General features: G+C 37.1%; 1 protein-coding gene across 4 annotated transcripts in view; it reads right to left on the minus strand.

Moving 5' to 3' along the window:
* Window positions 1–2487: 2487 nt before the first annotated feature.
* The window catches only part of RNF13 (ring finger protein 13), a 149373-nt gene continuing 136565 nt past the window's right edge, over window positions 2488–15295 (minus strand). For all 4 annotated transcript variants that reach the window (XM_004419257.3, XM_087430402.1, XM_087430403.1 and 1 more), the window contains 2 exons: window positions 4171–4251; window positions 2488–3897 (listed from right to left, as the gene is read on the minus strand). In XM_004419257.3, coding sequence (XP_004419314.1) covers window positions 3533–3897; window positions 4171–4251 — 446 coding nt within the window. In that variant the 3' untranslated portion in view covers window positions 2488–3532. The remainder of the gene's footprint in view (window positions 3898–4170; window positions 4252–15295) is intronic.

Consider the following 15295-nt stretch of genomic DNA (forward strand, 5'->3'; position numbering starts at 1 on the left):
GGTAGGCTGAAGTCAGCCAGCTGGGACTCTCACGTAAGAGAAGATACTCCTTAGGCAGCAGATAATTGGGATGTTCTTGCAGTTTCTGACTTAGGAGTGACATGTTAACTATGCCTGTGTAATAGGTTTAATCCCAGAGGTCATAATGTCCCTGAGATGTATTGAAATTTAGTAAATACATTATTAGTTTAATACTATTTAGATACATCATTACCATGAACTGTCAAGCAGAAGCTCAGAGCAGGGGTGCTCAAAAGTGGGGGGTCTAAGCGAAACTGGGGAGCTGGTTGTAATGCAGATTTCGGGCTCTGGAGTTCCACCCTGGAAATGGAGATTCCATAAGCCCCAGAAGTCCCTTTAGAAACAATTGCCAGGTCAGTCTGACTCATTGTAAGTGCCTGTATGCTACCCTTTGAGAAGCAGTGGGTTAGGGAATGGGAATTAATCTCTTTACCTTACTTAAATATACTGTGCATAACTAAAATTTTTTCTTTGATGTTGTCAGGTATCAGTTCTGAATTTGTACATATAGGGATGTCACAGTATGGAAGATAAGGGAATTGGGGCTACTTTGGTAGTTGGGCATACCTTAGAAATTGTAAAACAACAAAAACCTCAATTTCTTGACCTGTTAAGGTCCCTGATAGGAACAAAAGGTTGGTCAAATGAAAATTTGGTGATTGGGTTGTGATGATTTGAGATTTTATGGTAATATACATTAACACTTCAGTTGTAAAGAACTGTTAGGGTAACTAATTAGAAAGCAGTGATCAGAATTGTGAAATCCTTAATGAATGAACCTGTAAGTCCATGAGGCAGGTGTGTGTTGGGGGTGTGGGGAGGGGAGTAGAAGAGGTAGAGAGCACCCATATCACTAAAATAGTAAATAACGAACTAGTCATTGGCCCCTACCCACAACTTCATTAGAAAAACTTAGGAAAGTACGTACATGTGTCTTTTCTTTGTACTTAGTTCTAGGACTTTAACCTAAAGAGATGGAGCTATACAAATTTGTATACCAGATTGTCCATCACACAGCATTACTTAGAATAACTCAACTTGGAAAACTACAAGATTTAACTTTCAGGGTTATATAGGTTGAATAAATGATTGTATGTCCAGAGGATAAAATAGTCATTGAAGGATGACATGAGAAACTGCTCACCAATGAATGTTAAATGAGGATATAAAGAGATGTTATATACAGAATAACTACATAGAGTGTATAATATATATGTATTTTATATATGTATTTTTGAAGAAAAATTTAACTCTAGGGTAGGTTTCCAGGTGACTATACTTTTATAATCAAAAAAATTTTAAGTTAGGAAGGTATTTTTTAATAGAAATTGGATTTTAATAATTTTATTTAATGTCCTATTTAAAAAGCTGTATATACCATGTATATACCATGAAGAAATTATAAAAGATTTCAAGTGAATATTTATTAAGAGAACTAGTAACAATCTTAGTGCTAAGATAATTAAATTTTTTTTTTTTTTTACAACTCAACAGTTTCAAGTAATTTTTGCCTCAGAAAAACTCCTAATGTAAAGGAACTAGGTCCTCAGTCTGAACTGGAATATGGACTGAGGGAATACAACATCCAATATACATAACCATGACTTTTAACTTTTCCCCTTTAAAAAAAAAATTTGTTTTAGGTATGTTTTTATTTACTTTTTAATAATTATAAAAGCTGTTACTTACTTATTGTGTATTTCTGTGTCAGGCGCTGAGCTCAGTGTTTTGTCCTCACACCCTGCCTTAGGTTAAATGAAATTATACAAATAACCAAACAGGGTTAGAAAGGTTAGTGCCACACAAGTATGCCAAATTCCAAAGTTCTGCTTGACTACCATAGTAGACCATGTTCTGTTTCTCAGGCCTGTGTTTGTTATTTATAAAAGGTGGGGGGGGGGGGTAGTTTATGAGGTGGTATCAGTAGATATGGAATTCAACCTTTTGTTCCCCAGTGGAAATACCTATTTTTTTGGTTGATTATAAGAGTTTTTTTTAGAAAGCAATTCAGAAAGTGAAATTTCCCCTAATATGTTACATTTCTTTTAAAATCTATTAAATTTTTTCTTTCTACAACAAAAGGCTCATCTACCTAGTGTACTTATTATTCTCTAATATGCTTTTGTTCACTAACAATTTCCCATGTCAATACAGATATATCTAGATACTTTATCCTTTGAAGGCTGTATAGTAGTCTACTGTATAAGTTTGGTATTTTTATACAGCATTTTTTTCCTTTGATGTACCATAATTACAAGAGTACCATAATGTACACTATTGGACTGGTTTTGGCTGCAGTTTTAACTTTTTGGGGATTACCTAATTGCTTGTGAGCAGTTACCTTGTGTAAAATTCTAAGGTGATGTGTGTTTACCTGATTAAACTACTTTACTCATTACACTTTATAGTACCACATATAAAGAAGGCTAATGTGGGTAATACTACAGTAGAACAAGTATTTGCCAGTTCTTAAAGTGGAAAACGTGTTTATTAACATTCGAACTCCCTTCACACAAGGCCTTATAAAAATTCTTAGTATTTTGATTATACATAAGTATATTTTCTACATAGTTACAGTGATGTATAATATAATTTAGCTTTTCATAATACACTGTTTAAATACATCATTAGTTCTGTTAAACATAAGCAGTTATTTTCAAATCCAATACTTGAACAATTTTCTTTGTACATAGTTTAGCAGGGCTAACATAAGATGCTCTTTATTAAGAGGTATATGATCTGAGTATTAACAGTTGCTGAAGTTTGGTATTTTTATACAGCATTTTTTTTGCTTTGATCACAAAAAACACAAAACCCTTAAGGATACCGAAATTCAGTAAGTAAAGTCCAGAGACATTACTTTAGCTGATGAATCAAATTCATACATAACACTATAGTATTAAAAATCTTTAAAAAAAAAAACTTGAAATCTGTAGTAGTACAGACCTTTCCTACCAGGATAAGACTACTTGGGACCAGAAAGGAAAAAGATAGCTTTGAGTTTCTTTGTGGTGCCCGATAGGAGGAAAAGTGCTAAATTACCTTGTGGCCTCGCACTAATGATAGCAGTTTGGGGAAATACCAGAGCATACATATTCCAACTCAACAACGCTAGGTCACTTCGTGGAGGTGGGAGTTGGCTTAGCTCACGCTCTGTGGCCACAGCACTGATCTTGTGTGTAAAAGATGAAATGTTTGCATACTGTGATCTAGGTCTTAATTGCAAGCTATACTGAGGAATTTTTATGTATTGTTTTGGCTATATTTCATTCCAAAAGAAGAGCTGATGTGATGCTTGAGTTACAGCACCAGTCTATTATTAGTTAGTAGTGAAATGAAGTACACTCCTGCAGATAAATGCCAGATCAGAAAAACCTGTTTCAGTAATCTGATTAAACTGTAGAATACTAAAAATAAGTTATTTCTACAGAAATCTCTGAAGGGAGCAAAAAAATCAAATTATAGACCTAAATAAACATTTAAAGGGAAATAACCCATGACCCTCTGAAGGTTAAACAGTGTTTGCTATGTTGTAATCCCGTTCACCATTAGGCTGCAGCTGGACCACAACACTGCGTTCATTCATTTCGTTTTCTGCATCACTGCTGTCGGTATCTTCATTGTCATCTTCCTCATAGTCTGAAGATTCTGTCATGTTCTGTTGTGAGCGGGATTCCGACAAAGCCCCAAATGACTGGGTGCTGACAGAAGCCAAAGGTCTGAGTAAAGGGGTGTGTTCTGACACTTCGTTTTCTTCTTGACTACTGTCTGTGTCGGAGTCTGAATCGCCTTGAGAAGGAACAACTTTTTGCTTGCAGACTGGACAGGTTTTTTTGGTTTTAGTTAGCCAAGGGTCTACACACTTGCAGTGATAAGCTGTTGAAGCAAAATATACATCTTTTAGGTAGTAACTGTGGTTGAGAACGTTATTTTCAATCTGTTCTTCTGATCTATATGCATCATGTAGGGACAAAAGAAGAAAAGTGTACATTTTCATCACTACTCTTCCATCCTTTGATGAGACTACTAATTAGTACAGGGCCTGGCTTACGGTGTGCTAAGAACTAGTTTCTGTCTTCCCCTCTAATACTGAACCTAAATGGAAATTACTCTCTGTGGAAATTCAAAAAAGGATGTAATTATTCATACCATGGGAACAGGGAAGGATTCTGAGCTTGTCTCCGTCTTCATACTCATCCAAACAAATGGCACATACGTCATACTCATCTCCTGTGACAGAAAACAGCACATAAAATTAATTAAAAGAGGTGGAGAGGTATTCTTAACTTTTCAAACTTTTCAAGTTGGGTCTTCCTCCGTTATTTTAAATGCCTTTTTTTTTTTTTTAAAGATTTTATTTATTTATTTTTTCCCCCCAAAGCCCCAGTAGATAGTTGTATGTCATAGCTGCACATCCTTCTAGTTGCTGCATGTGGGACTCGGCCCCAGGATGGACAGAGAAGTGGTGCCTCGGTGCGCGCCCAGGATCCGAACCCGGGCCACCAGCATCGGAGCGCGCGCACTTAACCACCAAGCCACGGGGCCGGCCTAAATGCCTTTTGATTTATCTGTTTTTAAATGATAACCTTTTGTTTGTTTTCTGTCACATCAGAGAGCTGTTTCAAGTTCAAGTTCAGGAACCTGAAGTTTTAAATAGTTAACCTTTTACCTAAAATAAGAAATTAAAAATGGATGTCAGCTTTGTTTACCTTCATTACCTTTGCAAAAGATTTTTATAAAAACTATCCTAATTCCATTGGTGTTTTATGTAACTATTCAAATGCTAGTTTTGAAATATTTTATGCCAAAAAACAACAAAATTTCACTATATAGATGTCTTCAAGTCTGGGTCATTTTTTAAGTAAAAACGGAAACATGTTAGAAGACACTCAAAATTATTTAAATATATTAGTGAATAAAAACATTTGGAATGAAGACACACTGAGCTTCAAATCTCCATTCCAACATTTAGTAGTTCCGTGGCACCTGGCAGGTTACTTAGCCTCTGACATCCAGTTCTTTTATCTGTAGAGAGATTCTGTCTACCTCGCCGGGTTGTGAGGATGGAATGAGAGTGTGAGCGAAGGGCCAGGCACAGAGGGATTCACTAAATGGTGTTTATTATTAATATCACTGCCCTTTTAATTTCTTATTGTTGAACTTACCACCTTTATAATCACGAAAGTTCATTAATTCATAGCTCTTTTTGGAAGTCAAGGATAGTATAAGTTTTTAAGGGAACTGTCAGTCTTACAGCAGCTTTTTAAGCTGAGTCAGTAGTTTTTCTGTAGTGGCAGTGACCATTGTGACTGCTTTCAATTTAGTGTTTTCCATTGAATGTATACGTTAGGTAAAAACTTACAAAAATATCAGGGAACAAAAGACAGTTAAATTCATTGCCTATCCCACACACAGGGTAACAACCTAGGAGGCGTGTCAGAAATAAAGCCATTGTCTGGATAGACAGGCTGGACGAACACGACACATGGAGAAGGGAATGATAGTTCTATCCAAACAATCTCTTTAATAGCCTTTAGTCATTTAAAATAGCACATTGAGGAGGAGTTCTAAATAGAAAGCTTTAATGAAGATTACTAATTTTTGTTCAGTGTCTTAAATTTGGTTACTCTAGTATCACCCATCAAATACATTCTCTAATAAATACAAGATTCTATTAGAGGCCATGGTTCTATTAAAACCTTGTGTGTGGAATTTGGTGAGACTGATTATATGCATCTCAAACTATTAAAAGACAAAAGGACTCCAATATATCTATAATTTGTAATTACACAGTTGATCTATTTACATGGACTTTGAGGACAGTTTTAATAAGCAATTCAATCATGACCAATTTCTCATACAAATCAAACTTTCAGTCTTATGACTGCGAAAATGCCTATTAAAAACATACTGTTAATATAATTGAACAGGAACAGACTCGTCCAAAGCTGTGCCAAGGCTCTAAGCCTCATTTTCCTAAGGTAGGGAGGTCATCCTCCACTATCTAGGGGCCCAATGTAATCATGCAAGAGGGAGGCAGAAGAATTCAGAGTCAGAGGGAGATGTGACTGGATGAATGGTTAGGGACATGCAATCTTATGGGCTTTGAAGGAGAGCAGGAGGGTCACAAACCAAAGAATATCGTGGCCTCTAGAAGCCGGAAAAGGCAAGGAAATGGATTCCTCCTTAGAGCTTCCAGAAAAGAACACAGCCCTGCCAACATCTTGATTTTAGCCCAGTGAGACCACTGTCGGACTTCTAACCTACAAAACTGTAATATAATAAAAGTGTTGCTTTACCCTAACTTTGTGGTAGTCTGTTACCTCAGCAACAGGAAATGAATACAGGTAGTATTTGGGTTAGCCCTGAATGTATGGAATTGATGCTTCAGGGTCACTCTGCTTTCCTATCAATCCTTTGAATTGTTGCAAGTGATGAATTTATATTGAGCTCCCATATTTTCTAGCCACAGCACTTTACTTTGAAGATGACAGGTCAAGATTCAGAGGTGTCATTTGTGATCATGGACCAGACTGGAGCCTAGTGCTCTCTAGAGAATTAACCCCCATGGCCTTGGACTTGTGATGAAATGGTAAAACACATGTTAGAATGCTTGGGTTTCTTATCCTAATCATCTTATTTCTTAGCTATGTAACCCTGTGCAAGACACTTCTATGTTTCAGTATTCTCAAAGACAAAACAAAAATAATAACGTATCTATGTCTTAGGATTGTTGTGGATTAAAAGAGATAATCAAAGTAGAGTACTACACAGTGTCTGGTGCATATAGCACCTCTTCACCAACGTCCACCTGTTAACACTGGCCTGATACTGGCTTATGACATAGTGCACTGAAGGCTGAGGCTAGGGGGCTGCTCTCTAATACCCCCATGTGCTTCTGTCCCATCACATCAACTCTTGCTTACAAAGAGTTCACGGCACTAATCATTGAACCTGTTTGTTGTACTTAGAATAATTATGTAATTTAATTAAATATTCAGCAGCCCAGAACTGTGAGTGTAAAAGACTTCTGGTTTTATTGAAAGCTAGGTTGACTGTATTAGGAGCATTTAATAAAAGCTAGTTGCTTCTCTAACCCCTCTCTAGCCAAAATGTGATTAAATGAGGTATGGGTGAGAAATCGAAAAGATCAGACAAACTTATGTATCAATAAAAAGCAAGAATGAGAGCATAATCCAATTTTTGTCCCATTTTAAAATATCGAAACTACAAATGGTAGAAAATGCATCATGTACCACAACAACTTGCAAATCCAGGCAGTGGATTCATATTCAAGACCATGGCACAACATCAAAACATGTTGAGTTGATTTATATTTATTTTTAATCAGAAGATAAATTTAATGTATTTACATATTTTTTTATGATTCACAACTTTATCAGATTTTTAAAAATAACCAATCTGTCCACTGGTTCAGGTAGCATAAGATAAAAGGGCTATAACAGTGTCAGTTTTGTTACCTCTGCACCATGCTAAAAAGTGTTGCTTAGTAAAAACTGGTTCTTAACTGGGGACATTATTGCCTCCCAGGGACATTTGGTGACACCTACAGACATTTTTGGTTTTCACAACTGGGAGTTGGTGCTGCTGGCATCTGGTAGGCCAGGGATGCTGCTAAACCTGCAATGCTCTGGACAGCCCCTCGAAGAAAGAATTATCTCATCTAAAATGTCAGTAGTGCTGAGGTTGAGAAACCCTGATATAAAACCTCTCCAGGCTTTATCAAAGACTGCTAATTCACTAGTAGACAGATGTTCAGAAGTTGTGAGAGGGGTGAGACTCATGTCTATTATGTGAAACAATATGGAAACGCTTCTGTCTGGAATGTTTTTGGCATTACTGTTATTTGAATAATGTTTCATAAAAATTTAATGAAGGCACTTTTAAAGTCACATCAGTCTGGGAGTGTTATAATATGCAGGTAGACAGAACTTGGGTTGTCCCCTCTAAACCTGTTCCTCCCTAGTTTCTCCCCCAAACCTTGGGTCATCAGGTACAAGGGCAATGACCCATCAGAAGGGGAATCACACAAAGACTTAAGGCAGCCATTACAGTGGCATGAACTGATTCCTGGGCATCTCCTTGATGCCTCTTTCCCTGAGAGCCTACATTCAATCTGTCACCAAGCCCCATGTGGCTTTTCTCCAGAGCAGCCAGGGTGGTTTTTTAAAAACGTCAATCATATCATGTCAATCCCATTTAAATGGTTCTCCATCTCACTTAGAATAAAATCTGAGCTCCTTATCATGGCCTTCATATGGCTGTATATGATCTGACCCCTGCCTCCCACTCCCCATCTCATCTCACACCAGTCCACCCCGCTTCACTCATGCTTCAATCACACTGGCCTTTCAGTCTTGAATAAACTAATATGATAGAGTTAGGTGGGGACCTGCATTTAGCCATGTTGTAACAAAAACATTGGGACATAAAATTAGGTATACAAAGAGGAATCATCATTTCTAGAGATGACTCAAAAATGAGCTAGTTTTAAATAATCTAGTCATAGTACAAACACATTGATGCAGAGCTTAATTGTTCAATTTTATAACAAAGCAGTCCAGGCCTTAAGTCAACCAGAATGGGTTTCCTGAAAGTAAAAGATAAAAGAGTGAACCTTCAGGGCTAAACACACACAAGTTTCACAGGAAGAATGACTTAACATACACGTTTTAAATAATCTGCCCACGGAAAATGGAGCATTGGATTCAGGAGATTCAAAGCAAAAATGACTGTTCTCCTAGAGAAAGTGCCTTGCCTCTTACTCCCCACTTTGCCAGTAAAGAAAATGATGGCAGCTCTTTCTAGCAAATAAAAATAAATGATTCTTATCTTCTGTTCTCCCCTCTTCCATACCAATTCCCAAGAAATCTGAACAAAAGACAACAGGATAAAATATTTTTAAAGCCAGACTTGCTTGAGAATTCTTCCTTGTTATTTTTAAGCCCTGAGCAAAGGAACTAATATTTACTTTTAAGCTTAGAGTAAAGGCAGTTAAATGTAGTTATAAAAATTAAGCATGTTTTAACAGATAAAGAAATAAAAAATTACAAAAATTAAGTATTGCTCCATTTTTATGTAAATGCTATAAAATGTGATATTGCTTTTTTCTAATCTCTGAAATAAAATCCTTCTCCTTCTTTCCATGGAAAATCACAATGATTAAACTATAAAAGAAGAATGCTTGGTAACTTAAAATTTCAAATATGAAACCCACTTTTTATCATTCATATCTCAGGGATCTGGCTCCTTCACATATTGATGGCATAGGGGAGACACTCCCACAGAGACGGCCTTCAATGCCTAGTAGAGGAACTGTTAAGTGAAAACATAAGGACTTTTCATCTGCTGTGAAACATGGTGTGTGGTAACCAGTCCTTATGGTTACGGACTTGGAGAAATACATTAATTGAAATGACACACGAAACTCAGGAACCACAATTTCAATTGAAGAGCTATTTTTGAGGACAATAATGAGTAATGAAGCAAGAAAATGCTTCATTACTGCTTTAGAAGAAAACAACTAAAACCTTATTATTTTACATGTACTAGAAATGGTTAAGTCAGTATTTAAATCATTTAAGTATTAATCAGCACAAACATTTCTGATAGAGCTACAAAGGTGAAGATCAATAAAAGAGTTAGGAAGAGTTAAGACGATCATGTCCCCAAAGTATGGTCAACGTGTGTGAGTGCTGATGTTATAACCTGTACACATAGTCTACTATGCGAGGGCCTCAAGTTGCTGGTTTCTGTGGGTTTGATGACAGGCTATGCCTATGGAAAATTTCCCAACTCGAAATTCTTTTTGGTTCGTTGGCAACTATCTCCAAAATGTTACAGATTCCCCTAACATTAACATTAACATTTCCACTACATTCTAAGCCTACAAAAGTTGAGACTTGCATGGTTTGCTGCTATGACTCACTGGAGTGATAGGTACCACAGAAGTGTTCGACACTTCTCTTCATGTTTTCACTCATCTGATGGTTGCTCTGCAACTGTAAGAAAACTGCAACTGTTAAATTGGGATTTTTTCTAACATCTATGCATACTTGTCCAAACCTTTAGAGTACACTAGAACATGCATAACCAATAAACCTTTCTTTTACTTTAGATGCCAAATCTCATGATAACCAAAACATTCTAAAACAAAACTACAACTAGCTTAAACTTATGGTTACTGGAAAGAAATTTCAGGTGTAGTATTTATAAAGTTACATATTTTTAAGCTGCTTCATGATTTTGACAATCTTCTCTTTTTTCACCCGAAAAGAAATGTTTAATGACTGGATTTTGATGACACTAATATTTCATTTATGGTTTTTATTTAAGAGATTGTTTTGTAATAATAATTGCTATCATTTGTTGAGCTGTTGCTATGTGCTTGGCACTATTATAAGCATTTTTCATATACCGATTTAAACTCCCCCACCCACCTTATGAAGTAGGTATTATTAGTCACATTTACACATGAAGGGATGTATGAAGAGGTTAAGGAACTTGCTCAAGGTCGGATAGCCAATAAATGGGTGATCCAGAATTTCATCCAGGTCTGTCAGACTCCAAAGTCCATGCATGGTGTTAACCATTATGCTGTATTGTCTTCTAGCACATGTACTCAGAATTTCACATTTAAATAATCACTTTTGATTCACAGTGTAAAAAGGGTAAGAGGTTAAGAAATACTCTTAGGCAGCCACGTATTAGAAATTAAAATGTTTTCAATTCATAAGGCAGAGCACTCTTTTTTTCTTCAGATTGCCACACAATGGAGAAGGAATGAAGATCATGTTTTATTCCTATCTCCCATGGTTTCCTATTTTTATAAACCTTTCTAGGATGCTACAAAATAGCAGCTATATTCTTCAACTTTAATTAAGGGCCAAACATTTCTTATGTAGTCTGATGATGAAATGATAATGCATGCACAATAAGGAAACACTCAACTGACTCCACTGAAGGAAAGAGCATTATGTTGGCAACTTTTATTTTGGAAGTATGTTAGTCAATTACTTCATTAACTGTCAGTAAGAATAAAAATGATTGCCTTTAAGGCAATAAATCCACATAAATAAATCCATATTAACAAACTTAAAAATCCAAGTTTAGGCATTGATACCAGCTTTGGTAGAATTCCATTTTGGATAATTTTCTTTAAACTTAACTTTTCCCAGATTCTGAACACCCATTCTGTATTACTCTGTATTGGTTCTAACTTGGCTACATTACACAGATAAACTACAATTGCACCCAAGATCTTTCTGAATAGAGGAGCAAATAGATTTAAAGATTTGTCATTATCCTGAAGTGAAAAATCAAAAGTTGAAGAGATTTTAGAATGGTACACATTGTGCCCGACTCAAGTACTTAAAAAGCATTTCCTTGGATTGAGTACTAAAGGTTTCATTATTCCTTTTCAGGCCACTAGGGAATGAGGTGTACAACACCCTTCCAGAGCCAGCTTCAACAAACTCAAATTCATGTACGTCCTTACATACTTGTGTGTTCTAATCTAGTAATTATTTTTCTTTTCCTTGTATAAAGGAAATTAAACATAAACCTTAAGCAGCCCTCAGATACACCTGAGGTTTAAAGTGGAAGAGGCACTGGGCCTACAATATTTTTGCATAAAGCAGAATTACTTCTAGATGACTTCTTCCTGTTGACTAGATTGGGCTAATATTTATTACAACTCTCAGTGTAGCAAAGGTGACTATAAAAAATCATACATAAAACTTCCTTCTAAAAAGTGCATACGAATTGATAAGAAAACACTAATATCCCAATAGAAATGTGAGCAAAGGACAAGACAAGTTACAAAATAGAAATATAAATAGGTAATTTACCTTGTTAATGTAGAATATAATGAAATGAATATTCTCATATACTGCTCCTAGACTTCAACCTTTAGGAAATTAGTTTGCTCTCAAAAATGTGCCTTCTCTTTGACATAGTGATTTGAGGAGGAGGGTAAGTGCAGGTGGGCATGGAAGAGGATGAGAGAAGGGGAATGGGAAAGATTAAAGCCAGGAGGCAGTTTATTTTATTTTGAAATCGTAGGGCCTGAAGAGGAAAGATGGGATAGGGTAGTATTTACAAGTACAGTGTCTGGAGTCAAGAATTTGATTTGCAGCCCTGCCACGTGCCTTTACTAGCTATGCGCCCTCAGGTAATTTACTTGACCTTTCTAAGTCTCGCTTTCTTTTTTTTCCCCAGTAATTTTATTGAGATCATGATGGTATACAACATTGTGTAATTTCAGGTGTCCATTACTGTTTATCAGTGTCTGGATTTTCTTTATCTACAAAATCGTTGTAACAGTACTTTTCTAATTGTGCTGCTCTAAGATCTAAAATGGAAAATTATCAAAATTTTATTGGGTGCAGTGCCCATCCCAATCCAATTTAATCCCAGTTAACTCATTTGGTATAAATTAAACTGCTGCAGTTAGAAGTTAGTGGACTGAAGGCACGGTTCTCTGTAGCAGTCACAGCTACAGGCAAGTGATAAAGGTCAAGAGTGCCACGACACAAACTAGCCTACAGCACCAGCTCTCTCAGTCCCCGTCAGTCCATCTCCAAGCTACAGTGCAGACCTGGACATGAAATAATAAACTAGTTCATCCTCAAGTAACTCAGGAATGCTGACCTCCTAGGAGCCATAGCCATGACAGTAACTCCTAGCCAACCTGGAACCTCATTGTTTTACTGCTTTGTGGCCATTACGAAAAGTACACCTTGAAAGGAACTGAGAAATATTCCCCTTTTAAGAGTAAATTCAGAACAGTTTTCCCTTGGAATAGTTCAACACAGAACAAATATCAACTAGCCTTGGTTGGACTGAACTCTGGTTAAAGATTCTTAGCTTTATGAGGAGATGGACTATGTCTTTTACTCACCATTATATCCCTAGTGTTTAGTACAGTGCCTGGTACAGAGCAGGCTCCCATAAACATATGCAGACTAACAAGTGCCACAAAGCATTTGTTCATTTCGTGATGGATGGTTAACAACGAAGCATCTACCTCTCACCTGGAACCTGCCACGTGGACCCCCTGCTTCACTGTCAACCCCTTGTCTCTTCTCCATTCACCAGTGTGAGGGATCCTTTTCCACAGTCATCTGAGCATGTTATTCTTCTCAAAACCCATCCGAGTTTTACCATCACACATTAAATCACAAGTTCTTACCATGCATGATCTGGCTCCCCGTCTACCTCTCTGGTCTCATCTCTAACCACTCTCCCTCTAGACCACTACATTCTAGCCACGTGCTCCCTTTACTGTTCCCTGAATATTTCAAACACACTGTTGCCTCAAGGCCGCCGTATTGCTGTTCCTCTGCCTGCAGAGTTCTCCCTTCCCCTTCCTGCCTTCCCCCACTGTTTATTCTCTCACTTCATTTAGATCTCTGTTCGAAGTCTCCTTCTCAGAGAGGTCTTCCCTGTTTTATCTAAAATAGCATCCCATGCCTCCCCCATCACTCATCATTTGTGGTCCTTCATTGCACTTATTGCTATGTGACTTCATTTCTTATTTGTCTGTTTGCCCCCACTAAGCTCCACAAAGGCAGGAGTTGTTTGTTTTATTTACTGCTCTTTCCCTAGCACCTTCACAGCACCTGGCACATAGTAAAAGTACTCAGTAAATATTTATTGAAGGAATGTATGAATAACTACACAGGTTATTCCCAGGAAATCCTGATTTCTGCCTCCAGCTGCTAATTGGAAGACCTAATCACAGGTCTAACTACAAAAAGGTAAATATTTTAATACAATGTAGATAAAGTCTATATAGATCCTGACTGATATAGTAAAACTGGCCTCAGATTTTACCATCCTAATTCAATGTTGAATATGCCAGCCAGCTCTAAAGACAACAAAAGACAATATACAACAAAGCACTATAAGGAATATAATGTTTGCACAGTGGCAATAATAGATACTGGTGTCTACTGATAATCAGCATATATCCAAGAAAGAAGAGCTCATTGTACCAGGAGACAGTGGAGAAGAGTTCTTAGAGAGGTACTAGGGTCAGGCCTTAAAGATAAATTGGATTTAGAAAAACTCAAGAGGAAAAGACACTATAGGGAGAGTAAACAGTTGAAAAGCATTTGCAAAGAAGAAATAAACATGGCAAAATCAAAGTTATGCAAGGTTAGCAATAAGGGGCAGTGGAAAGTAAGGCTGGATGAATATGGTGGAGCCAAATGATGAAACGTTTTGAATACCAAGATGAGGACTCTGACGTGATCGCTGAGGCAGCAGAGGCCAACTGAAACCTTTCAAGCAGAGGAATGCTTGACGTCTGAAAACAACATCTCAAAAAAACTTCATCAGTGTGCTGAAGGGACCTGGGCCTGGGATGTAGAGGTGAGCCTAGGCACAGGAAGGCTGACCTACTGTTTGCCACTCCCAAAATTCAAGTAAATAAACTGAGGCAGGCTTGCATGATAGAGTGACAACAAGAATGGAGAGAAATGATCAGATCCAATAATCATTTTGAAGGAAAAACTCATTGGATCTGGGGACTAGACATAAGTAATAAAAGGAGGGGGGTGCTGAATCAAAGACGATGTATATAATCTTAAGTGTGTGATTTGACATTATTAAGATACAACATGTAAAAGGAGCAGGAGAGGGAATGAGAGCAAATCAACTGTTTACAAGCTGGTAATTTTTTTAAACTAAGAATTGGTAAGTTAATTCTAAATATTAAAGAGATGGTTGGTGTTTTGTGAGTATATTTTAATCCTGAAATAATGTGTAACTACTGCTCAAGACTAAGTATACCCTGAACAACATGTGCAGCTGATTTAGACTACAGTGTGTCAATGTAATCTCTCTGCAAAGACAGAGTGTATACTCTTCCTCACTGGACCACACACTTTATTGTAATGTAAGAAATACAGTACTGCAATGGAAAGTCATACCTTCTGTGGAAATATATATACGTTACATTTGCCCTATTGCCACTGGATTGGAAATTCCTTGAGAATGGGGGCGGGGGGGGTCACATTTCTTCTTTGTAAGTTTTCTAAAATATCCATTATAATAACAGACATACATTGACATTTATTTGGCAAACAGAGCTTAAGTGTCTGCTAGGCACCATGAACTGCACTAAACCAGGGCTTAAAGGATGAATTGGGACTTCAAGGTAAATAAAGCAGAGAAAGGAACTAAAAGCCAAAGAAACTCAAAGAGGTATGTGGTGGCACAGGAAGTCGCTCTTTAGGCTAGAATGTAG

This window comes from Ceratotherium simum, chromosome 5 (assembly GCF_057802395.1).
Source record: "Ceratotherium simum simum isolate JZ-2026a chromosome 5, ASM5780239v1, whole genome shotgun sequence".
NCBI lineage: Eukaryota > Metazoa > Chordata > Mammalia > Perissodactyla > Rhinocerotidae > Ceratotherium > Ceratotherium simum.